We start from the raw sequence: 23,463 nt of genomic DNA on the forward strand, positions 1-23,463 counted from the left end.
GAATCTGGATAGATTTCCACAGGGACAACAAACGGCACCTCCTTCCCTCTCTTCCGCTCCAGCTGAGGGAGTTAAACTCTGATGTGGTTTCACATAAGCTTTTCCAAAATGATGTTCATATGCCATTTTATGGAACAGTATGACTAATTAGCACAAGCACTTGGTCTGCTACAAACAATTGGTTGTTTTTAGACCATGTGTTGTGGCTATGTTTTACTGCTCTCCAAAACAACTGGAGTTTAAGAAAACCTGGAGGGCCAGATTGGAAAATGTGGCTCAGCTTAACTCTGCAGCATTTGGGATGGGCGTGGATGAGGCCACACAGCATGGAGCAGAAAAACCACGGAGAAAAATCAAATAAGTAGGCAGCATCAAGCCCTACTTGACTCTGTAGCAAGGCCACATGATTGCTCGCTCTCGTGTCTATGCACTGTCAGTGGGGCAAGGACACTGGCACAATGGCAGGAGGAATGCTTTCATATATTAATCCCAAAGTGATGCAAAGCCAGTTCCTCAGCTGCTTCAGCTGATGTAATGCTCTGTTTTCGCCAAAGCCATCCTGATTTCATCCGGCTGAAGGACTACCTAGTTCAGACTATTGTTTTGGACAGATGTAGGGGCTGTATTCCCAAATTAAATATGTATATTGACCTCTTGCCTGCCTTCTGCCCAGGATCTGGAAAGAAAAGGCAGGGGGTATGCAGGTCTTGTCACTGTAATACCCATGTGTCCTGCAGTCTGGAATGGGTTTTATCTCCATAGCACTTGAGGTAGGAAACGAGGAGTGTTTTTAGGCTAGGTGGAAGAGATGCATGATATATTTTCTTCTGAAAATAGCCTGGATCTCTCTTGAAACTTAGCTTTTTTTACACAGCAAGAGGGGAAGCCAAAGTAGAAGAAAGAGCCAGATTTTGCAGCTTGCTGCGGTGCTGTGGCAGGCTGGGAACAGCAGATAGGAGCGCAGATAGCAAACAGCAGACCATAACAAGCTGCCTTTGTGATCCAGGCGTGGCCATCGGTTGCTATTCAGCAGCCTAGGATAGGTTTGGCTCCCTGCAACTACAGCTGCTGTGGAGCTGGCTTCACTTTGCTTTGCGCTGAAACACTCTGAGCCGCATGTCTGCTGCTAATTAGATTAGGTCCATAGAGGCTGCCTTGAGCAAGTTCCCATTTTTAGCCCAGGATGGGCAGTTTTCAGCAAGCTCGGTGACAGCTTGCAAATTGCAGGTAAGTTGCCTCTCTGGCACAGTAATGGAGAGCTTGCATGTGTTGGTCTGGCTGAAAGCTGGCTTATGTCCTCCAAACAGGAGCATCAGTAGGGCCAGAACAACGTCTCTGGGGCTGTTGCAGTGTCATCCGTGATGGATATTCATGTCCCAAATTTAGTAGCAGGGTAGAGAGCCCACGGTGTTTGGGCTAGCACTCGTTAAGACATAGACTCTCAGTATAGTGCTTATCACAGACTGAACGTACTTCACCCCAGCTACCCAAAACCTGCTTTAGGATGCATGTCCAGAACTTTGGCAAGAAACTTCTGATTTCCAGACAACAATTATATATGGCCTGTTTAGCTGCTTTTGTGTTAACTTGGCTCTAAGCGTTACATAGCATCATCCCTGCCCCTTTTCCCCAAAGTAGTTTATAGAAAAGACACACAGTTCTGCCTTAACCTCTTCTTATTCTTGTATGACTTTATCCTCCTTTATTGGTGATGCTTCATAACACTCTCATCAGCTTATTTCATTAGTGCTGTCGTACTTGTGTCAGGGTGCTAATGAAAATACTAAGTGAACTCAACCCCAAGGTTAACCTTTGAAAAACTCCCTCCAAAGGAAGATTTTTTTCTCCACCTGGGAAGCAATCTAAGTCTGAGACCCCAAGATCCCCAAAGTGGCATCTTCAGTGACCTGTGAAAAATTTACAGATAAAAACTATCTCTTGTGACATGCCACAGTGACTACAGAAGGCCACTAGGTCATTGAGGAGTTTTGGCAAGATGAAGACAATGAATAAGCCCTCTTTGGAAAAAAACACACTTTAGTGTAGCAAGTAAGTTGCTGTAGATAAAACGGAACAAGGTCATAATCTGCTGCTGTTGTGGGATTCTTCCCCACCCCCCTACCCCCAGCCCCGAGTCCTCCTAAAGCTTGTCTTGGAAGCCTACAACTTTATGGGCTGTATTCTCCTTGGTCAACCCAAGCTCATGGATTTCTTTTCTGGACCACCTGAGAAGACAGTCATCAGTTACTGCTGTGCCGTGATGAGTGGCTGTGTAACTACAAGCCCCAGCTAGACAGAATGAAGCTAAGCGAGGTTCCTAGCATGCCAGAGCTCCACTGATGCAAATAGCGACTCTGCTGGCTTGAAGAGATGAAGCAACAGTAACGAATCTCATCCGGACAAAATTTGCATAGGCACTAGCAGTCTCCTAAACCCTGTTTTGACACTGCTCAAATGTGGCAACATCATCTGAAAGTTTTTCCCAGGAGGTCTGATTTGCTGAAGAGGATCTTGGGCTCCTTAGGAGGTCTAAAATAAAGTACAAGCCCTTTAGTTGCACCAGTGGTTGTTTTTTTCTGCAGTATTTCAGTGCCAGCACATACTTCTCTGTGATGTAATTTTTTCCCATTAATAAATCCACAGACCCTGCTGGATACCACTGCTGTTATGTTTGTAAAATGTTACAATGCTAATGGAGCTCTGCTCGTTTCACATATCTTGACAATATGAAATATTGGCCTCCTAAGCGTAGATTTCCCAATGTATTTAAGCAAAGCATTGCACTCTCCTTGGACTAATGGACATCTTGTTAAAGCCGTCAGACTTCATTTCTGGTTTGGCAGATGCCGTGATCTTACGGTGGAGTGGAGAGGTGCCCTGGTGTTTTCTTTAACGCTGTCGGCTAGCCACTGGATTCCCCTGCACCAGGGCTTGCCGCTAATAGAGATGTAATCATATTTTGCTGCACAGAACATAAAACGATTCATTTTATTATGTAAAAGCGATCTGTTGAGTACATCAACAGCAGCAGTTTTAACAGCCAATTGCTTGTTCTGATTTTCAAGAGCGAGGTGTTCCAAGATGGTTTGGTTTAAAAGCAGCACAGAGGGAAAATTGTGTCTTTGGGGTGGGCTCAGCATAAAATGGCCTCCTTGCACACAGGATATTGGAGAATGAGGTACGTATTATGTACTTAAAATAGAGCCCTTTAAACTGGCACAGGATACTCAGTCTCGTCCAAGTATCATCAATCACAGTTATGACTCTCAGACAAAACGAGCCTCGACTTCACGTTGCTTGTTAAAATAAGAAATGTACATTTCAGTATTTCATTTTCAAGCTGCACTCACTGTGCTTCATAGTGTAGCCAAAACTAACGTGTTTGAATCATTGTTGTACATTTATTTGGATAAATTCTGTATGTGTAGTATTTTTATAACAAGGTGGCTTATTTTGACTGTATTAAAAGAAAAAAATTACTATACATGTCTGGAATGCAAGAAAAAAGAAGGATTTCTTACACTGCAGCGCATGTTCAATGTGTGATTTAAAATCTGACTGCAGTCACGCAATAGCTGCTTCTCTTCCAATTTCTCTGCTTTATTTTTAAAATTTATTTATTTTTCTTACTTTCTGTCTGCCTTTCTTACTAAGCCCTCTCAATAGTAGGTTTTCGGGCATAAACTTGTCTAGACCAAGCCTCAGTTTGGCTGTAAGGCCAAGCCTCTGTAAGGCTTTCAGCCAGTAAGGCAAACGGCACCAGTGCAAATCTTACTGCACCACTGAACTGGAAATTCCTTGCAGGGATATGGTGATGCAGCTGCACAGGTGGCTGAGATCCCTGGGTAACACAGGCCTAAAAATAAGGCACTGCCCCTCCTCTTTAGCCAGAATTCCTCAAAGGGCAGGGGCAAATGCAAGGGTAAGAGCTCAGAGAACAAGTTATGCAGAACCTGAAAGGGTGATAGTGCTAAGCCAGGTCTTGGGGAGGTGAGGCTGGAGCTGAGGTGGCTGAAGAAGGGAAGCCTGAAGGATACCTAGGAAAGCCAGGCACTGCAAGGCTTTGCCTCTGTAGCAGGGTCAGAGCTCACTTTTAAGGCCCCTGCGCTGCAAGGTGCTTTTTTTTCCCCACTTGTGTGGGGTCAGAGTAAGCTTGATGCCAAATCTTAGGATGTGACACACTTGCTTTTAATACCCAAGTAGGGTGGGGAACTCATCTATCTGCTTCTACTAACAAAATAATAATTTGGGGTTTTTTTAAAGATAAATAGTCCCAGGTGTAAGAAGCAGTTATCAGTGCAATAACACTACCCAGTAATCAGAAGAGCCACAGTTCCCAATACAGCTGGAACATGAGTGGTGAGAGCATGCACAGCCGAAACACTGTCTGTAAAAAAGAGTGTTTCAGTGTTCTGAGAAGGTCCTAAACTTTGAACGAGAGCTGGAGTGATGGCAGGGTAAAGGAGAGGGTGGGCTTCGAGTTCTCTCTTGAAAGCCATGCTAAACAGGAGAAAACTGTCAAAAATGGAAAGATTCCTGTTTAGGCTACCCATCCCAGGGCTAAGAAGAGGGGACCTGCCTGGTGAGGTGGCTGACCAGGAGGACTTTGTTAGGAGCTCTTAATTACTCATCTCTGAAGCCAATAGCTGCCTCTCAAAGTTCTGTGCAACCCCCTGCCGAGGTCAGACCCCAGTGTTTCCAGTGGTGGTGCTGGGAGCTCGTGGGTACCACGCTGCAGAGGAGCGGAGGGCAATCTCATGGAGACAATCGCTTCAGCACAGGCACCAGCTATAAATGGGCACCTTGATGTCACTCATATAAAAAGCGACATGTGAGAATTAAATACTTTCTGAAGAACAAGTACCAGCCTGGGACTGACAGAGGGCATCTGCACGCTCTTGGGGAAAGGGATTCTGCTAAAACTAGTTGGTTTTTTTTCTTTTCCTAATGCAGCCACCAGTTGCTTTATGCTCTGACACACGCCCTCGTGAGAAGAGATGATATATTAAGCTGCTTGACACAGTTTTGAATTTGAGGATGACCCAAATCTCACTTTTTCTACATGAAAACTGCCAGATAAACATTGGGCTGACCAGAGCAGGCAGGCATTGCCTTTTACCTTTATCACGCTTGAATCCATGGTAAAATTAAGTAGTCAAGACTAAACACAGCTTGCTGGCCTTAGTCACTAAGGGGGTGGGTAAGTTTTGCAGCCCTTTTTTCCTGTCACACATCTGCATAATGCATCTGGTGTCCTGAGCTTGAGAGAGTTATAATTCATATTTCAGGAATTATTGTGGAAATTGAGGTAGAAGGGCTGTGACAGGATTCCCAGATTATACATGCTCCTTGTCAATGTGAATTAATTAAGCACTGACATATCTGACACAGGAATTAATCACGTCCACTTATACTTAATAGGAAAATTAATCGCTGAAGCGATCCCACAGGGCTACGAGGCTGGGCGAGGGTTCAGGGCGTGAGGGGACGGGTTTCTGTCCCAATCACCCCGAACTGGTGGCACAGAACCTCCCCCAGGTTTATGTCTAGTGAGATCCTGACGTCTGTTTCCCCGTTTTCAGGGAAATTTTCTTCGGCTTTACAGGCAAGAGGCCTCGGGAGGGCCGGTCCCCGGAGGGCTGGGAATGCCGGGCAGCGCGGGGCTGTGCCCGGCCGGGGGCGCGGGGACGGCGGCCCCCCGCGGTGCGGCCCACGGCTGCGGGACCTGCCGCTGAGGTCGGGCAGCGGGCGGGCCGCCCCCCCTCATCCCGCATCCCGCACCCCGCCGCCGGCAGCGCGGCCGAGGGGCGTGAGGCAGCGGCCGGCCCGTCTCCTCAGGGCGGGGGGCGGCGGCGCATGCGCACGGCGGGGGGCGGTGACGGCCGCGCTCTTCACGCCGGCGCCGGCGAGCGGCAGAGGCGGCGGCAGCGGCGGGAGGGCCGGGGCCGGCGGGGAAGAGCGAGGTCCGCCATGGGGACGCAGGGGACCGGGCGAAAGCGGCTGCCGAACCGGGAGCGCCTGACGGCGGAGGACGATGCGCTCAACCAGATCGCCCGTGAGGTGAGCGGCGGGCGGCAGCCCCAGCCCCCCTCTCCCCCCCGGGCTCCCCCCGCCGCCGCGCACGCGCCCCCGGGCAGTGGGCGCAACGGCCGGCCAAGGGCAGGTTGATGAAGCGCCAGATAAAATTCGCATTAAATGGCATTTGTCCCGGCGGTGTCGGCCCGCTTTATGGTCCGGGGGCACCGCTTCGGTCTGAGCCGCTTGGAGCGGTTATCGGTGAGGGAAGGGGCTGCGGTGCCCGCCCGGGCACAAACCCCTCCCTGCTCCAGCCCCTCCTGAGGGAAATTAATTGTCTGCCGCCGCCGGGCTCGGCGTTAATGACTGAGGGCCAGAAAATAGGCCACTCGGGGGGTTTGTGGATACGTATAAATGGAAAAAAAGCATAAGCCAGAAGACTGGGAGATGATGCTGGGTGTAGGCATAAGTGTACAGTCTAACTTGGAAACTGGCTTATATTTATTTTAATGAGTTAGGCTTGCTGCTGGCGAGACGCGGCATTGTGCTTGGTCTGACTTTAAAGGGTTTAAACCAGCCGATGGCTGTTTTCTCTCTGCCTCTTTATTCTTACTTCTTGTGTACAGTTGCATTGGTTCAGTGGCAAACTGGATGACACGGATTCGTTTTTTGCATTTACTGGATCTGACACAGGTTGTTCAGCATCTTGGCTCTCACAATCTTCCAGTGGGGGGACATGGGCAGCCCCCAGCTGTGGTGGGGATAAGCGGCTGTGGGGTTGTTCTTCACCATGTCTAAGCCGATCTGGTGTGGACTGCTGCTGGTGGTGGCCATCCTCTTCCTCCAGCTGGGGCTGTGTGTGTCTCCTCCCTGCCTTGTGTTGGTCTGACCCTAAGATGGGTTACCTGATAAGTTGCTCTTCTAGAAGAGATTTAAGTCTCCCTTGGTTTCCTTTCCTGAATCACAGTTGCATCAGGGTCAGATGAATGCTACTGTGCCATTTATTTTTGGTAGCAACTGGCTGATAGATGGAGTTAGTTGTAACATTGTGCACCTCGGGTATTATCACTAAAGGCAGCCCTGACATGGGAAGCCTTTACTATTATTGTATACCATTTTGAAGGGGTTTGTAGCATCTTCGGAATATGCACAGTAGACTAATTCCTGCGTGAGTGATTCGGATAGTGTGTTTCCTGAAGTCATGTTTTCGTGGCAGTATCATGAGAAGATGAGAAAGTTCCTAGGGATGGCGTTTGAGGTAGGAGGACAAGAATGTTTCATGTCCTGGACGTAAGATAGCAAGTAAGAGTGATTGTGCTGTGCCTTAAAAGTTTGAGTCACGATAATGGCCTAGGAATTGCTTTGGGATGAGAGTTAAAATTCCCTGACTGTGTCCTGGCTGTGCTGTTACTTGAGCAAGGAAAATGACAGCCTACAATGCGGCATAGGTTGTCCTTCTCCGTTGCAGTTCTCCTGCTTTCAGTTTTTTTTTTAGCTTATATACTGCTTTCCCCTGTATTGTGCAGTGGTTTGAGGCCTCAAATATTGTACTGTTTTCTGGGTTTGGGTTGGTGGTGTGTTGGTGGGTTTTTTCATCTTCTTTTCTTCTGGGGATTGTTTAAAGGACAACTCCACTTGGTCAAAAAGTCCAACACAAGCATGTCTTTTATCTTTTTCCCTTGAGTGCTAAAACTGTGAACTGCCAAGTTCAAGGTTCAGCATTTTCCCATATTATTTTAACTCTTTGCATTACTCTGTCTTGGGTTTTATGCACTTACAGTAGTTTTCTCGTTTAACTGCCTGTTCCCTGCACAAAGGATCTTGGATGAATCTTTCCATATGATATTAAGAATCCTTAAAAAGATAAACCAAGCCTTGTGTCTCCTCCTAATAAGGATGTTGAGAGTCTTCATGTTAAGAAGAGTACAAGGGTAACTGTTGTTTTGGCTCTTCCAGCCTTCCTTGCAGGTTGGTTAGGCAAAGCTGAGACATAGATGTATTGTGTTTGTGCGTAGGTTTTCACCCTTCTTTTTCCTTTGGTCTTTGGTCGTCTTTGTTATCCAGAAGCCACAGGTAGTGACTTGCAAGTCATTACCAGATTCTAGAATATCATTTTGCTGTGTTCAGGTGGGAGCCTGAAAACATCCAAACCAGGTGTATTCATAGAGGTACTTTTACCTTGGGGTCTCTGGGAGTGAGTTGAAATGTGTGCATCTACTCTTCTTCTGGCTTTCCTTCAAAAGGATTGTGCTGCTTTGACACATTGTGATTTTATTTTGTAATTGTCAGAATATCTTGAAAAATCAACAGTTCTCGCTATACCATGTGCTTCTATAAGGGCACATTAAGACTTAAAACTCTTAAAACACATAAAAACTCAAACTCCGGCCATTTGAAGCATAAATTTTTCTGAACTTGCAACCAGGATGTCTTGCTGTGTATGCGTGGTCTTGCGTAGACTGAAAGAGAGCCTTATGTGGTGAAGAAGGCAGTCCTTGCCCCCACGGGATGTGAGACCAGTCTTAAGAGGAAGCAACTAAGCAAGCAGAAGGAAATTGTAAAAGTGAAGCATATTGTAGTGACAAGATTTTAGTAGCAGTATTAGTCATGTTAATCAGTAGTAGTAAGCTTTAACGTTTGAGGCAATTTCTGAACTAGATCAGCTGCAAGTAGTTTATCACTTTGTCTAGACCCGTTTAGAGTAGAGATAGAAGGTACAGTTACTGTTAAGTCAACCACCTTGCCCATCAGAGAAGAGTAGTACTGTACCACTAGATCTGACTGTTGAATTTCTGACTTACATGGTAATTAAATGGATGGTAAATACATAAATATAGTTATCATAAGAACATGGTGTCCTGAGTTTCTAACGGACGCAGATGACTGCCACTCGGGATTTGCTGTATGCACACCTACCTTGTATCGCTAAGGTTGTTTTTTTCTGGGTGTCAGCTCTTGCAGATGAGAGCAAAGCTGATCAATGATGGTTTTGTCTGCTTTCAGACCCGTGTTGACGCCAGTAGATTATTCTGTGTTTAGGTCAATGGAAACTTTTGGGCTATTTTATTCCTCTCCATGAATACATGCCAGCAGTGTTTGCAAAATCTAGCAGTTTGATACTCCTCGAGGTCTGTGCCAGCACAGCCATTGGGTATGCGTACTGTGCAGTCAGTCATCTGTCCGTTCACTTGGGCCAGTGTACGTGTGGTTCGGGAAGACAGAGTCCTGGACCTTGCAGGGACTGGTTTCCTGCTTTTATCCTGCTTGGGTTAGATGAGTTAAATGTGATAACTTGAGACGTTGTTTCTAGGGCATTTTTTTTTCCTTCTTGTTTCTAGGGGATTTTTTTTTTTTTCTTGATCCTCTGCTATGTTCTTTGCTAGCTACAGTAATAATGTGTTAAAAGAACAGAATGAACTTTGCAAATCCAATGAAGGACTGCTATCTTTATAAACAAGATATTTCTCTTATAGGCAGATAATATTAGATACTGGGTTTTGTTTTGAATGATGAACAACAAGGTAAAGGTAAATTTCTTGGTCTTACTAGGAAGGTCACTTACACCTTGTTTTGCTAGTGTTTTGGAAACCAATATGAGTTATACTGCTCAGAAAAACAATCCTGCCTTGTGATATCCATGCTAGGAATCTTCTCTTTTTCATCCAGGAATTTACACAGTAGAACTCTTTAGCTAGTAATTAATTCAAAGTTAATAATTCAAGCAACATTAGCTTTATTTTTACTGTTAAGGAAAGTAATGTTACAAGCGTTGCTGCTTCACTGTTTTTGTGCTGTGTGTCATTTCCAAAATTTCAAGAACTGTCACCTACATACTTAATAATTACTTTTTAAATAAATGGCATGATCAATTTATGGACTGTAAATTTGATTGTTTCATTGGAGTTTTTACTTTGGGCATTGACATGCTGTCTTAGCGATCCAAAAATTGGCCTGTTACACTCCTGTGAAGGAACAGAAAGTGTAGCTGATAAGAAATAGTTCAAAATGCAGGTGAAACCAGCTAGCCAGCTTTATTGGTTATGGTGAGAAGGCACTAAGTAACTTTGAAAGCCTACATTGGAGTTTCAGGACCAGTGAAGAGATGCCATGATCACTGTATGTGGAATCTAAAGGCCTGGCTTTTGAACTGAGGGGATAATTTGAGGGAGGATTCTCTGGTTTATACAACAACTGGGGTGACTTTGATAAATAGAGATGGAAACAATTTGGTACAAGTTGAAGCTAAAGCAGAATGGATATTTATATATGGGAATGCAATTTTTAATGAACTGTTAATGCAAGCCAGAGCATTTAAAGCAGTGTATTCCCTAAGGATGTACTAGGTAATGCCCGTGTAAGGTGTGTGCCTGGTTACTATAGTTGAACTTTTTTGAGCAGTATTTGGCATTAGAGATGTGTGAAGACTTTTATAAGCCAGATAAATACACCAAAAGAAGCCTTTAGAAAGTTTGTTTTATGTAGCATCAGTTGCTTGTACTTGACTTACATTCTTCGCTTCATTACTTTCTGCCTTTGAGTGTTAACATATCAGCGCAAGAGAACAAATGATGTGGAAAAGCATACCTGCCTCGAGATCTCTCTTCTAGAATAGAAAGTTATGAAAGCAAGGGATGCTTATGGAAGGCTTGACTTGGCCCTGTTGATCTAAGTACAGGAAGGAAGGAGGACTTCTGTAGGCAATGCTTGCAGTGGGGTGTGGAGTACTGTTCCAACATTGAGATGATTTTATGTAGCAAATGTGCTCCTCTTTATTGAATGCTCCTTTTTCCTGATGTTTTATGTCTATATAGCCAACAAATGGCATTGGCGTCACTTATAATCTTTCCCAAAGCAAATGTGTGAAGGAGCAGCTTTGGATGACTTAGGTAAGATGAAAACCTTAAGACCCATCTCATTTTAGTTAAATGGGTGATTGTAGCCTGTCTCCTAATGCAGTCTGCCTAACAGTATGCCTATTGCAACTTTAAATAATTAGTTGCCTGTTTCTGTGCCCACGCCTGGCCTGAGTCCTCTTCAGCTGTTCTCTTGCTCTCCGAGGAAACAGCTGTTTAGGAACTGTGATTCCTATTTCAGTCAAGCAAGACACTACTGTTAGGATTAACAACATGGGAAGCCCAGCTTTTTTCTTTGCAAGCCCAGATGCTGAGCTTGTCTGCAGGATGTAAAACTAATCATTACCTCATCTAGAAGGATGTTTTTCCAGGCCTGTTGCTGAAGAAAGTTGGAGCTCAAGTGTACTTGCAAGGCTTTCAACACTGTCCAGTTGGCTTTTTTTTTTTTTGATCCTTTGATTGCAAGACGCATCATCCACATAGCATTTTGGGCTTGTGAAACAAGGTATTTGTCCCTTCTGTCAAGTCAGCAGGTTGCCAGGAGCAGTGAATCTGTCTAGCTAGACATAAGCGCTCACAGGCAAACCTTAAAATAGCAGCTCTGAAGTATCAGCTGTTGTCTCACTTGTGTTGAAATACTTTTTGGGGGAGAAGTTGCCCATGGGAATGGGGGGAGGAGGGAAGGGAAAGGAAACTGCAATAAGCCAAACTTTCCTTCAGATAGTGGTAGGGTGGCTTTGAGAGTTTTGGTTTGTTTGTTTGTTTGTTTTTTTAATACCAGAGATGCTTCTGAGGAGGATAAGTGCATGGTCTTTTCATTGTGGAGCTTACTCTGCTTCTGGTGTTACCTGGTGCTCTTGCTCATCACCCTGAATCTACTAGAGATGAATAGCTGGCCTTGCACATCCTAGGAAAAACAGCTGATGTTTGGGCTTTCATAAGACAGTAAAGATGAGGGAAGTGCTTAAGGGCTTCTTATGGGAAGACCCTGTAACCATCTACTCCCAAGACACTCTCCTTTTCTTTCACCTTATTCAGTTAGGGAGCAAGGAGTAGGCTGTAAAACTCTCCCAGCTAAAGCTGGAAAAATAACTTGCATGTGCATTGAAATGAGACTATTACATTGGTTAAAAATATATTTAAACAGCAGCCGTATGAGTGGACTTGGTCTTCAGTCTTGCAAATTAGTGTTGGCCGGTTCCTGGTGAACACGTTTTTTATACCAGGGGTAGGTGAGATGAGTTGCTGTGGCGCACATCACTGTGGTTCAAGGTTACTGTGACCGCTAGATTCCAGCCTGGCATCTTTGACCGTAAGTCTGTTAAAACGTAAAAATAATGTGCTGTAAGGTAAATTGCTGCTGGTGAAGAGTGCTGTATGCTTCTTCATCCGCTGCCTTGTGAGGAGTATAACCTTGTACAGGAGAATGAGACTAGTGACTGGAGACAGTGATCTCTTAAACGAAGTAGTCTGATGTGCTGGAGCTCATTTGCAGGCGCTCTTTGGTGGTTCTCCATCCTCAGAATTTGCTGGCAGTGTTGCTGGTAGGTAGCAAGAAATGTAAGGTAACTCTTAAAGGCCTGGTTGTGGAAGCTTTGACTGTTGAAATTAAAGCTTGCTGTGGCATGGTAAATATTAAATAAGGCAATACCTCACTGGTAGGAATCTGAAGGTTTTTGTTGGCCAGTTGTGTGAAGTTCAACAAGGTTCAGAGCCGGATCCTGCTCTTGGGTCACAGCAACCCAACACAATGCTACAGGCTTGGGGAAGAGTGGCTGGAAAGCTGCCTGGCAGGGCATTCAAAAAACGTTTGGCTTTATTGTTAGATATAAAAAAATTTGAAAGTTTTAACAAAACCAGCTATTTCTGGGTTAAGGGAAGGTTGGATGTTTTGGGTATTGAGAATAATTTCACGTAAAGGGCACAACCCTGGTCTTAAACTTTGGAGTGACTAATTCAGATTTGGAAGCTCCACTGAATAGATTGAAATAAGTTTGTTTGTTTGTTTTTTTAGTTTAGGGACTAAAGATACTGTTTGGTGCCAACAAAAATGAGTGTCTGAGCTAATTGCTCATTCCAGTTTTAGGTCAGAAATTTTTAAAGTTGATTGTTTCATGATGTACTCTCAGTAAAATATCCTGAGTGATCTGAGAAGAGGTGGATTTGTTCAGTCGCATCTGCTTTGCCCTTCTGCATGCCTGCAGCCTGTGAGCCAGCAACTTGGCATGGGCTGCGGTTTTATCCACCTAAATACTGCTGCAGTGCTTAAGTGTTCAGCTGGAGACAGCGGACAGGGAAAGTGATCTGATAGTGCCAAATCTGAGCTGTGTTCCAGTCTCAGATGTGGTGAGGAAGCCTTTTCATTTCCGATTGCTTCTAGCTCCTTGCTGGTTTGTCACTGCTCTCTTTCACTGCTCTTTTCTCCTTCCTGCATGCTGCTTTTGTGTGCAAGATGAGAGTTTCCTTTGTGATACAGCTTACTCATGACATTATACATGCAAAATCACTGGATGCCTTCTAGTTCTTCAATGCTTTGTGAGTGTCTGTGCTACGAGAAAATATTTAGATTTTATTTTTGTATTATATGTTGCTGTACAAGAAATCAGAGCCTCTGGTAAACCATAATTGCCAGGTGCATCACTGCTGCTGTGTTCCTATTTTTAATACCTGCTAATTAGGTGGGGTAGTGCTTGTTATTTTTGGCATGTGAAGAAATGCAAAAACAACAGTTAAATTTCAGAGCAACAACTTTCTTTCCTCTTAGCTGTCAGAAGGTTTATGTGGATGCGAGTGGATTATTCAATTTTTGTATTCAAACTTCTATTAAAGAAACAAGGAAGATGGTATCTGCAACTGCTTCTGGCTTCCTCAAAAATAGATTCTCAGAGTTGGGGATTTCCTACCATAACATCATTATTTGCAGTTTTTATATGTAATTAGTCAAATTGATTTATTTTTCCCAGAACAGAAGAGCTTACAGGAAGAGATTCCACAAAAGCTGTTTATTTGTGTGTTTACTGGTTTAGCTGGTTGTTCAGTGACTTCATGTTTTAATATTGCCTGCAATGAAGTGATGATGCCTCTGTCCCAAGTGGTCCCACTGGTGACTCTTTGCAGACTGTTCTCACAATCCCACAGATCTCTCAAGTGCAGAGATCTGCACAGACAGCAAATAGAAAGGAATAATCTTTCTTCCCTCTTGGTCTCTGCTGTTGCATATCTTGTGACCTTTCCCTTCGCCAGTTTCTGATTTGTGGTTTGGTTTTTTTGGTTTTTTTTTCCCCTCTTTGCCTTCCTCCTTTAAGTACTTCCTACATCCCAAAATATCCTTTCTCTAATCCCACATTTGAATACCAAATTTAGTTGAGTCAGTCTACTTTTGCCAGCCTCTTCCAGTAGACAGAGATGGAATACAGGAGTATCTGGCATGCTAAAAGACTGGGACAGGTTTTTAAACTCGTTCCCTCAGGTCAGATAGATTTCAGGCATCCCCACTTGGGTTTTCTAATTATGGAGCACTTATCAGCTAACGTACTAGGATGACAGGAGAGCAAGGGGAGGCTCTTGGTATGCTTCACGTGCAGAAAAATCCCTGGGCTCCTGTCTGCTATAGGACTCTTGTACCCTAATTTTTTCCCTGTTAAAACACACATAACTTTATATGCAGGTACTTCAGATATGGCTGTTTATACTGGTGCCAATGTATTACAGTCTTCACATACTAACATAAATCATATTTGCTTTTGCTGACTATGGACAGTAAAAGATAGCAACCTACTGTTTGGGGTTTTTTGTGGTTTTTTGGTTTTAATCTGTGTATCGTTTCTTGTTTCTGGTTGCTAACTTGAAGCTCTTTCAGTTGAGTTGCTATGAAAATAGTAGATATAACTTCACATACCTTTAGAAAATAAGTCAGTTTAAATTGTAATGGTCTACAACCCTATTGCTTTGCTCTGCAGCTGTGCATTTCACATAAGCCATTTTCTTTAAAATGTCTGTTCTCCCACATGAAACGTGTGTGTGCTGGTCTTGATTTTCTTCCTTCGCTGAATGTGTTGCTGAGCTCTGACAGGATTTACATTGACAAATATGTTGAATCAACATCTGTTGAAAATTGAAGTGGGCTTTTGGGACATTTTTTGTGATACCCAAAGGTCATGCTATTCCATTGTCTATTAAATATGAAATTTAAATCTGCCCTGATGTGAAATGAGTACATTGAAACAGTGATGTGACCTAACCTTTACATGAACTGTGGAGGAATCTAGGGGCTCTGGGAAATAGTGTGCTTGTGTGTGGATACAAGGGATAATGTTGGTATATGTAGAGAATGTTTTATTTATAGAGGGTTAAACTCTTTTAGTAATATTTGTACATTCTTATCTAATTACCCCGGTGGAAAAAAAAAAATCATTATTTGGTGAACTAGAGCAAGCAGAGAAGGGTTCACTGTATGTCCTGGTAAAATGTTTTTGTATCAGTGATGGAATAAATACATACTGTCAGACTTCACAATTTTCAGGCTAGCAGAGAGGCATCTGGTAACACAGAATTTGTTGTCTAACCAAGCAATCTACAAATTTAGCCTCAGAAGGCAAAGAGCAGCATGTTTGTAGTGAGTTTTGCTCTCAGCAATCCTTTTTTTTTTTTTTTTTTTTTTTTTTTTTTTTTGTGTGTGTGTGTGTGTGGGGGGGGGGGGGGGGGGGGGGGAGTTCAACCTGTTAATACAGAAGCAAGCTTCTTACAGAGATCTGCATTACCTAGAGTTGCTTCTCTGAGGTCTGCTACCTGTGCTGCTGGCATGGCAAGGCTTCTGTTTCAGTCTTTCCACTATAAGATTAATACAGTGTGTCAAAAAATGAGTCTAATGTCTTAGAAACGAGATCGGTGAATACAGCAATTGGGTATAAACACCTTACGTCTAAGTGCATCTCAGGAGCTGGTAGTAAACCTTCAGGGAATTGGGTTTTCATTGTGATTTCCTCTAACAGAATGTGATTCTTGAAGGGCTGAGCTTTTGCTGCTGTTTTATCCTGTTCTCTCACCACTTGTGTTATGTACTGTTTTTTGAACACAGCTGTTCCTGACATGAAATTAATCGATCAACACAAAAAATAGACTGAGGATAAAGTTATAATTGTATCTGCTGGGTGGTAATTGCTGTTAGGGAAAAAAGCAAGCAAAGGAAGGACCTGACTGGAGAGGGCTGCCCATCTTACACAGTTAATGTGTTCTGAGTGGCATTCTTTGATTTCAAGAACTCCAAGAAATAGCTGTGAAGGTCATTTTTGTTGCACGACTAAACAGGCCTGGTAGTGTATTTCAAATTGAACTCATTCATTAGTAAGGGTTAGGACACAGATTCTCCAGGTAATCCATTACAGCTCAGACCCAGTTTGGATACAGTAATCCTGTCCCACCCCCACACAAAAGCTGTCCAATCATTTCTTCAACAATGCTGGTTTTTTAGCTTTAATCCAAGCTGATGGGTTATTCAGTTCTATTTCACTCTGGGCAAGCTGTCGTGACGTGTCCTGGCTCTCTCGGGGAACTCCGCTTCCCATGAAGTTGTGGAACAATAGCAAACATGAGAGGGTAGCTGCTGGCCAGGTAAGTATCTTGTTTGTAGTGATGATGTTTTTTTGATGATGAATTGATTGTAGTGGTGAGGTATGGTGAATAGTGTGATATTTTTTTTAAAATTGTTTTATTAAAAAAATTAAATTGTTTTTTGACCAGTTGCTTGAAATTGCTTGAAAAGTATGATTTTTTTAAAATACTTCCTCTGTGAAATTTCCTCTCTGTGCTTTTTCTGCAAACAGAATGTAGAATGTGTCTCCTCTCCTGAAGAGACATGGTTAGAGTACTATTACTAGATGTTTGAAGTTTGGTATTTGTGCTTAAAGGACAGAAAATCTGGTAAAGCACAATGTAGTAGAAGCTGTTACCCATACAGCTGCAGTGTACAGCTGTACTAACAAGAAAAGACATTTTCACCAGGCTTTTTTAAGGTGGATTGTCTGGATAGACATCAAGTTTGCTTACATCGGATTTGCTCAAGCAGGTTCTGGCATTTCTTTGGTGGATGAATTTCAGCCTGTATTTGAAGTGTCCTGACTCTTCAGTGGCAACATAGGTAGCCTTGAGAGATTACTGCAGGCAACATCTTACAGCAGAATATCTTAAGTTAACCAGAAGCACAGTCTTTCTGCATGAAGGTGGTGTGTTTTGAAGAATTACATGTAACTTTTTTCCACCTAACTGTCCCTAAACACTTTTTACACGCGGGAGTGATCCAGTGTTTAACAGAAGTATAAAGTAGTGGGGGACATGAAAATCACAATTTTTGTAATAGTTCTCTTGTATATGGTAAATGTGTGTATATGTTTTACATATAAAACAAAAACAGTCTTCTCTGGTGATGCCCCTTGTAGGTTCCTTCATGCAATTTATATACTAGACTTCTGACCTTCTCCAGTACTTAACGCTGACTTTATATGAAATTTAAAAGAAGGACCTACAGTCGTCGTAGTTGAAGAGGTAGTGAAATATGGTGCCTTGAAACATGTAACCGTTACACTGTAGTGCAACAAAACATCATATTGTAAACACAATAAAGTGGTCTATTACCAGATTGCTTTATTAACTCTAATCAGTCTAAAGAGCTAAAGTTAATTAAACCTGCTTGCGGATGAGAACATTCCACCAATGGAAAGGTGCACTAAAGGTCATCTCCAGTTCTGAATCTTAACATTGCCTGTAAAAACCTGTTTTGTCTTTCATTTGCTTGAAGCCACGTGGGTATGTAGCTTTAAGGATTTTTTTTTTATCATTATTATTTGAAGTGGTTTGATGTCCCTGACTTTTTGTGATAGAAAATAGAAGTGTACCTATAAGCTGTGAGGAAATACTTTTGTGTATTCGATATATTAGTTGTAAGTATTTCTTGCTGAAAGTGCTATGCCAGCAAAGTTGAAACACTGTTCTGGCTTTATACTTGAATGTTTGTGTTTTGAGCTCCCACTTACTAAAGTACTTAACTGTAAATAGTAATTTGTTTTTTAAATACCTTGAATTTTAGGTTTGCCTTTTCCAGGGAGAAATGAGGAAGAAAGAGAATGGCTAGGAGGTAACTTGCTGTGTAGTTTTTCTACGAGATGAAACTACTCCTGAAGTAGTTTGTTTACTTCTATGCTCAAATCTTTATTTCTGCCACTTTGAGTGAATGCTCTGTGAAAGGCTTTCACTAACTTAAAGAAATTGAATAATCAGGTAGAAGTAGTAGGTGTGACAAGTCTTTCCAAAGGCTGGATAACACTTTTATTTCTCCTCTATATCCATTCTTGTTCCTTGAGAACATTATGGGGTGCTTTGGTCATTTGAAAGTAACTCCAAAGGGAGACTTTGTTTTTTCTTCACCCAGGAGAACTTGTATTTAGTGTCAGGCAGGCCATATTTTTGAGACATACTGTGCACCAGATAGACAGTTTATATATAGAAGCAACACGCTTGTAGTACTCTTTAACGTGCTAAGCTTGACAGAATTCCATCTGAGTAAGTGGTTACTCTGTCTGGATTTGCTGGTTGGTGAACACTGGGAGGAAAGAGGGAAAGTATGGTATGGCAAATAAAGACAATCTAGATATTTAAGATCATATGTTGAACTGTTTCCTTCAAAATATTATACTTGCTTTAGGAACAGCTAGTATAGTAGTGATGTGATCTATTTGTTTGTTTATTGTCAGACTATCTTCGCTTTGCTTTTGCTTCAGTTCTACAACAGGAATGTAGGCAGGCTAGGTGCAATGAGGTGTGCTACTCATCCTAATACTGCCAAACCAGGCCAATTGTATAAATGGATTTAACTCCCAATTCTGTAGCATTGCCGTGAGTTCTTTCTGAAGTGTGACCTGATTGTACAGGGAATGCCTCGACAAGTACAAAAAAGAAATTTGTTTTTATATAGCATTATGGGTCTTGTTGACAGTATTGTGCGCTTAATTATTAATTTGAAATAACTTTTCTTGCACAATAGTTTTTAAACCAGGCCTATTTTTATAGTGCATGAAAATACTTAGGCTGGGTGGGAGTTGGCAATAAATACTTTTATTCCCTAAAGTGATGGCTCTTGGCCAACTTCTGTGCTCTGACTCATCAGTTGCTTGTCTTAATTCTGCTGAAATAAAACTTTTTTTTTTTTCTCTGAAGAGCAGGAATGATTTTTTTTATGCATGATTCTTACTCCTGAGTGTTGGTTCATTAATAAGATGCTGAGATTCCTTGGTTCTTGAGGGCGGTTTGTTCAGGAGCCTGGCTATGCCACTGCCATCTATGACATTGTGCAACTCAATACAGATATTGGCTTCAAGGTGTCCTTGTTTCTTTTCAAATAGTATTGGAGACCCTTGAAAGATGATATGGTTGGCAATGCTCAGTATAATTTTTTTCTCCATTAAAAAAATAAAATCAGACTTTCAGCATAAAGGTCTCTCTTGGTGAACAATCTCCAAACGGAAGGCTGAGTCTGAGCACAGCAATGAAATTTCACAGTGTTGGTTTATCCGCTCATCCTGTTTGGTTGCTTATGCTGTGAGATTACACTACATGAAAATGAAATCCCAAGTCAAAACCCCCCCAACACTCTACAGCTTCCTAGAAGCCTTTTTAGTTTGTTAAGCAGTGCTTATTTTAGAAATGGGCTAGTTCAAGGGCATGAGAGAAAATCATGGTAATGCCATCAAATGCTTCAGTAGTCAGATGTCAAAGTACACTGCGTTTGTTTTACTTGAATGCTTTTTAATGTTACTGCTTTTAGAAGATAATCAATGTTCTGTGCAACTGCTTTCTCATTTTCATTTATCTCATGTTCATGTCAGCTGTCTTCATTATGGAATATTCCAAGCTAATCAAATCAAAAAGTTTTAGTTGTTTTTTTTGTGCATGGTAGTTTTTGGGGTTTTTTTATCATGCTTCACTCAAGTGCGGAAAATAAAAGCCTGTTTTATTCTGTTGTCTGCTGGCTTTTTCTACCATAGCGTTGTTGGAAATTCCAGGGGAAAGGGTTATGGCTGAAATGGAAATGGAGAGTGAGCTTTCCTCGCTTTGACATTGAGTCAAACCAAGAACAGAGTGATTCTGGCAGACTACCATGAGAAAATCTATGCTTCTGGGGCATTCAAATACTATGTTGTACAACTGCAGTGCTTACTCGGAAGGGGAAAAAAGGAAAAATAAGATGATCATGCAAAAAGAGGAGGAAAAAAGGAGGGAGGAGCCTTATACCTTAAAGTAACTTTGAAAGCAAAGAACTGGTGTTGATTTTAACAGCTCCTTGGAGTTGTGGCGTTAAGGGAAGGGGCATGGTACTGAAGGTCCATCCAATATACCAGTAAAGCAGTTGCCCTTCTGTGAGAGATGAGGGGGGGGGTGGGGAAAGCGGTGCTTGAGTCTTGCCTGACTAGCATAGACGTGAGAGAAGAACCCTGTTAATGGTGCATCTTTATTCCCTGTTTCTTAACTCCCAAGCTCGATTTCCTCACCTTGGTGTTTGCTCTTGTTTGAGAGGTGAAGCAGTGCCAGCACTGGCAAGGCTTTGGGGTGATGCCTGTGGTTTAGCTAAGTAGGGTGTCAGAGGAATGAGCTTCCTGCCCTAACTGTTCTGTCTTCCCCTCCCTCTGATGACTCATGTTTGCAATCAAATGACAAAGTTAACCCCTTAGAAGCACACACACCGCTTTTCTGTGAATGCAGAAAAAGTAATGCTTTTTTTTTTTTTTTTCTTTTTGAGGTTTGTGTTTTGCCTCAGTACTGGAAATGTACTGACTGGCTCTTCAGGATGAATTGGGTCAAAATGTGAAGTGGCTCAGTCTGTAACAGTTCGGGCACCACAGGCAGGCGGCAGAGGTTTTCTGCATGTGTATGTTGCTGGCTAATTTGCAGTTCCATTCTGAAACAGATTAGAGGTCTGCAGCAGCTGTTTTGGGTTCAGCATCTTGACCGTTAGTGAAAGCAGTATGAGAGAGGCCTTTTTCTTTGTAGAAGGTCTGTCCTTTCTTGCCTGGATTTGGCAAGCTAGGAAGCCAAAATTTGAAGGATTATTATTGAGATAAATTGACTGGAAGGTTAAGCTTGATGCAGCCAGTCCTTCACCTATCTCTTGTCAGGATGTTTTTAATCTAGTGTTGGTCTTTAGCATCTGAAATCTATTATAAAGTGATTACATTAGATGGAATTGCACTTTATAAACTACAGCCTAAGTTCAGCAAAAATTGCACTGGGCCTACTTGCTGTGAGTATAAGCTCCCTAGTGCAATGGATGTTGTATTGTGATACCTCTAGAAGACAGGGATATATTTAGAAGCAATACTGATTTATTAATAAAATCTAGAGAAAATGAGCTTTTGTGCTTAACAGGGCTTTTTATTCCTCTAATGCATCTATTTTCCAGTACACATTGGAGGGCGCATGTGTATGCGTGTCCCCAGGTTTGGCAAGTTCAAACTATGTAATTTTTAAATATTTATCTCTTGAGAAAAGAATCAGTAGGGTTTATGAGTTAATGGGTGATGTGAAAGAATAGACAAGACAAGAGACTCTTAGTAGTTCTAGCTGCTTTTGGATGTTGTGTACCTTTTATTACTGTGTTTGGAGTGGTGTCATTTCCTTGCATCCAAGATTTTTGGCATCCTGGCTCTTCTCTTTATCTAGTTGTAGAGGCTTTAGACCGTGGTTGCTTAGCAGTAGTCTCAAAGAACTTTTTGAAAAGAGCTAAAAAAGCATCCTGGTAAAGGTCAGGAGCAGAACTATCAGCTTCATCTGTCCTCCAGCTCTGAGTGACAGAGCTAGATGTGTGAAGTGTGCGCAGGCAAAGGGAGCAAGCATAGCTCAGTTGCTGGCAACAAATGTCATACAACTGTGAGCAGGTTCTGTAAGTTTGTGTACGTCTACTTCTGGTAAAAAGGCTGAATGACAGTGGAAAAACTAGTTTAGAGCTTTGCACTGTGATTGCAGGGTTTAGGTTTTGTGAGGGATTTTTTGTTCCCTCCCATATAGGAAGGCTGAAAGCTTAGCTGATTTCTTTTATAAGATTATGTTGTAACCATGTGCCATATGAAGCTACAGCTTTGTCATTTTCAGTGTCTTTTTTTGACAGGTGAGAGCTCAAAGAACTTCCACACCTGGAAGTGGGGGGATTTGTCATGCTTGTTGCTGTTGGCATGCTTTTAAGGGCTTAATGCAGGATTCTCTGAAGACTTCTCCCCGCTTTACAGGTGCGATAATAATGTTACCATATGGTGAAACCAGACAGTAGTTTTGCAAATGTGGTCTGCAAGAGTGAAGTCTGCATTACAGTAAATCTGTGCATAACTACAACTGAATCATCCTCTCCTCTGTACCACCAGTTTGAGATGTCCCTGCGGCCTCCCACCTTTACAGCTGCAAGTCCCCCTATTTCTCCTCCTCTTCAAAGATGGCAGCATCTACTTTTCCTGTTACGACAGTCTTCCTCTGGGCCCGGATGCTTGCAGTCAATCAGGTGTCAGTTGAGGCTGGCTTCTTACCTAAAAACTATATTTCCAAATAGCTACAAAATGTCATCTGAGGTCCAATGACGTTTTGTAGCTATTTGGAAACATAGTTTTTAAGTAAGAAGCTAGCCTCAACTGACTCACGCGGAAGTAACATGATTTATCTAAAGGCTTAAGAGCAGCATCTATTCTTTCTGACACTTTCTCTAAAGTCCATTTCGTATCTCCAAGTGAGTTTTGGGATTTGCTGAAATGGGAGGGGAAAGACTCATATTTAGATGATAATGCTTGTCTACAAAGATGCTTGTGTCTACCAGTTTCAGCTGCTCATTGTATTGTGTGAAGTAGTTCCTGAGCAATTCAGTGTGATAGTTTATCAAACTGATTCTTTAAAAAACCCAAAACAACCAACCTCAAAAAAGTTACTCCGAACGCTGATTTGTACGGTAATTGCTACTAAAGACCTCTCTGAATATTATCGTTAATGTTAATAGCCTTATAAATATAATCCTCCAAATTTAATTGAAGGAATTTACATGTTATAGCAACTTCGTTATTACCTCTCAGTTGGTAAGGACTAATAGGCCCTAGCAGAGCTGTGATTTTAAAAACAAGACCTCACAGAGAAAGTTGTAACTTTCTGGCAAAGATTTTATTGATACTTCTAATTTGAGGAAATAATATTATTTACATAAGTTATGCATCAAAATTATTGTATTGAATAATTTCATAATAGTAAATATGCTAGGTATGCATACTCATGTAAATAGTGTTGAATTTCTGGAGTGTAAAAAGTAATATTCAGATAAACTCTCCTAATCTTTGTAAGCAGCTTTGTAGTGTCCTAGTGTGTCCAAGTCCTTAAAGCTGCTTTTTCAGATGGTGTCTGGATTCTCAACACTGAACTTCTAATGGCACTAAGTTGAAAGTGGCTTTACCTTTCATGAAAGTGAAGACTGTGTGCTTGACAAATAGAAGGGGCTTTAAGATCCCACATCTTTGGCGAGGCTGCTTGTGATTCACTGGCTGGGGAGTTGAAGTTGAATTATATAAAACATTCACATAAC

General features: G+C 42.3%; 1 protein-coding gene across 14 annotated transcripts in view; it reads left to right on the plus strand.

Moving 5' to 3' along the window:
* Positions 1-5,877: 5,877 nt before the first annotated feature.
* LRRFIP1 (LRR binding FLII interacting protein 1) overlaps positions 5,878-23,463 on the plus strand; it is a 109,626-nt gene continuing 92,040 nt past the window's right edge. For 4 of the 14 annotated variants that reach the window (XM_080399835.1, XM_080399837.1, XM_080399819.1 and 1 more), the window contains exon 1: positions 5,882-6,060. In XM_080399835.1, the coding sequence (XP_080255961.1) occupies positions 5,971-6,060 (90 nt within the window). In that variant the 5' untranslated portion in view covers positions 5,882-5,970. Of the gene's footprint in view, positions 6,061-16,213; positions 16,479-23,463 lie in introns of those variants that run through there. The other 10 variants (XM_080399829.1, XM_080399832.1, XM_080399834.1 and 7 more) reach the window with 7 other exon arrangements.

The sequence above is a fragment of the Falco punctatus genome, assembly GCF_963210335.1.
Source record: "Falco punctatus genome assembly, chromosome: 8".
NCBI classification, from domain to species: Eukaryota; Metazoa; Chordata; class Aves; order Falconiformes; family Falconidae; genus Falco; species Falco punctatus.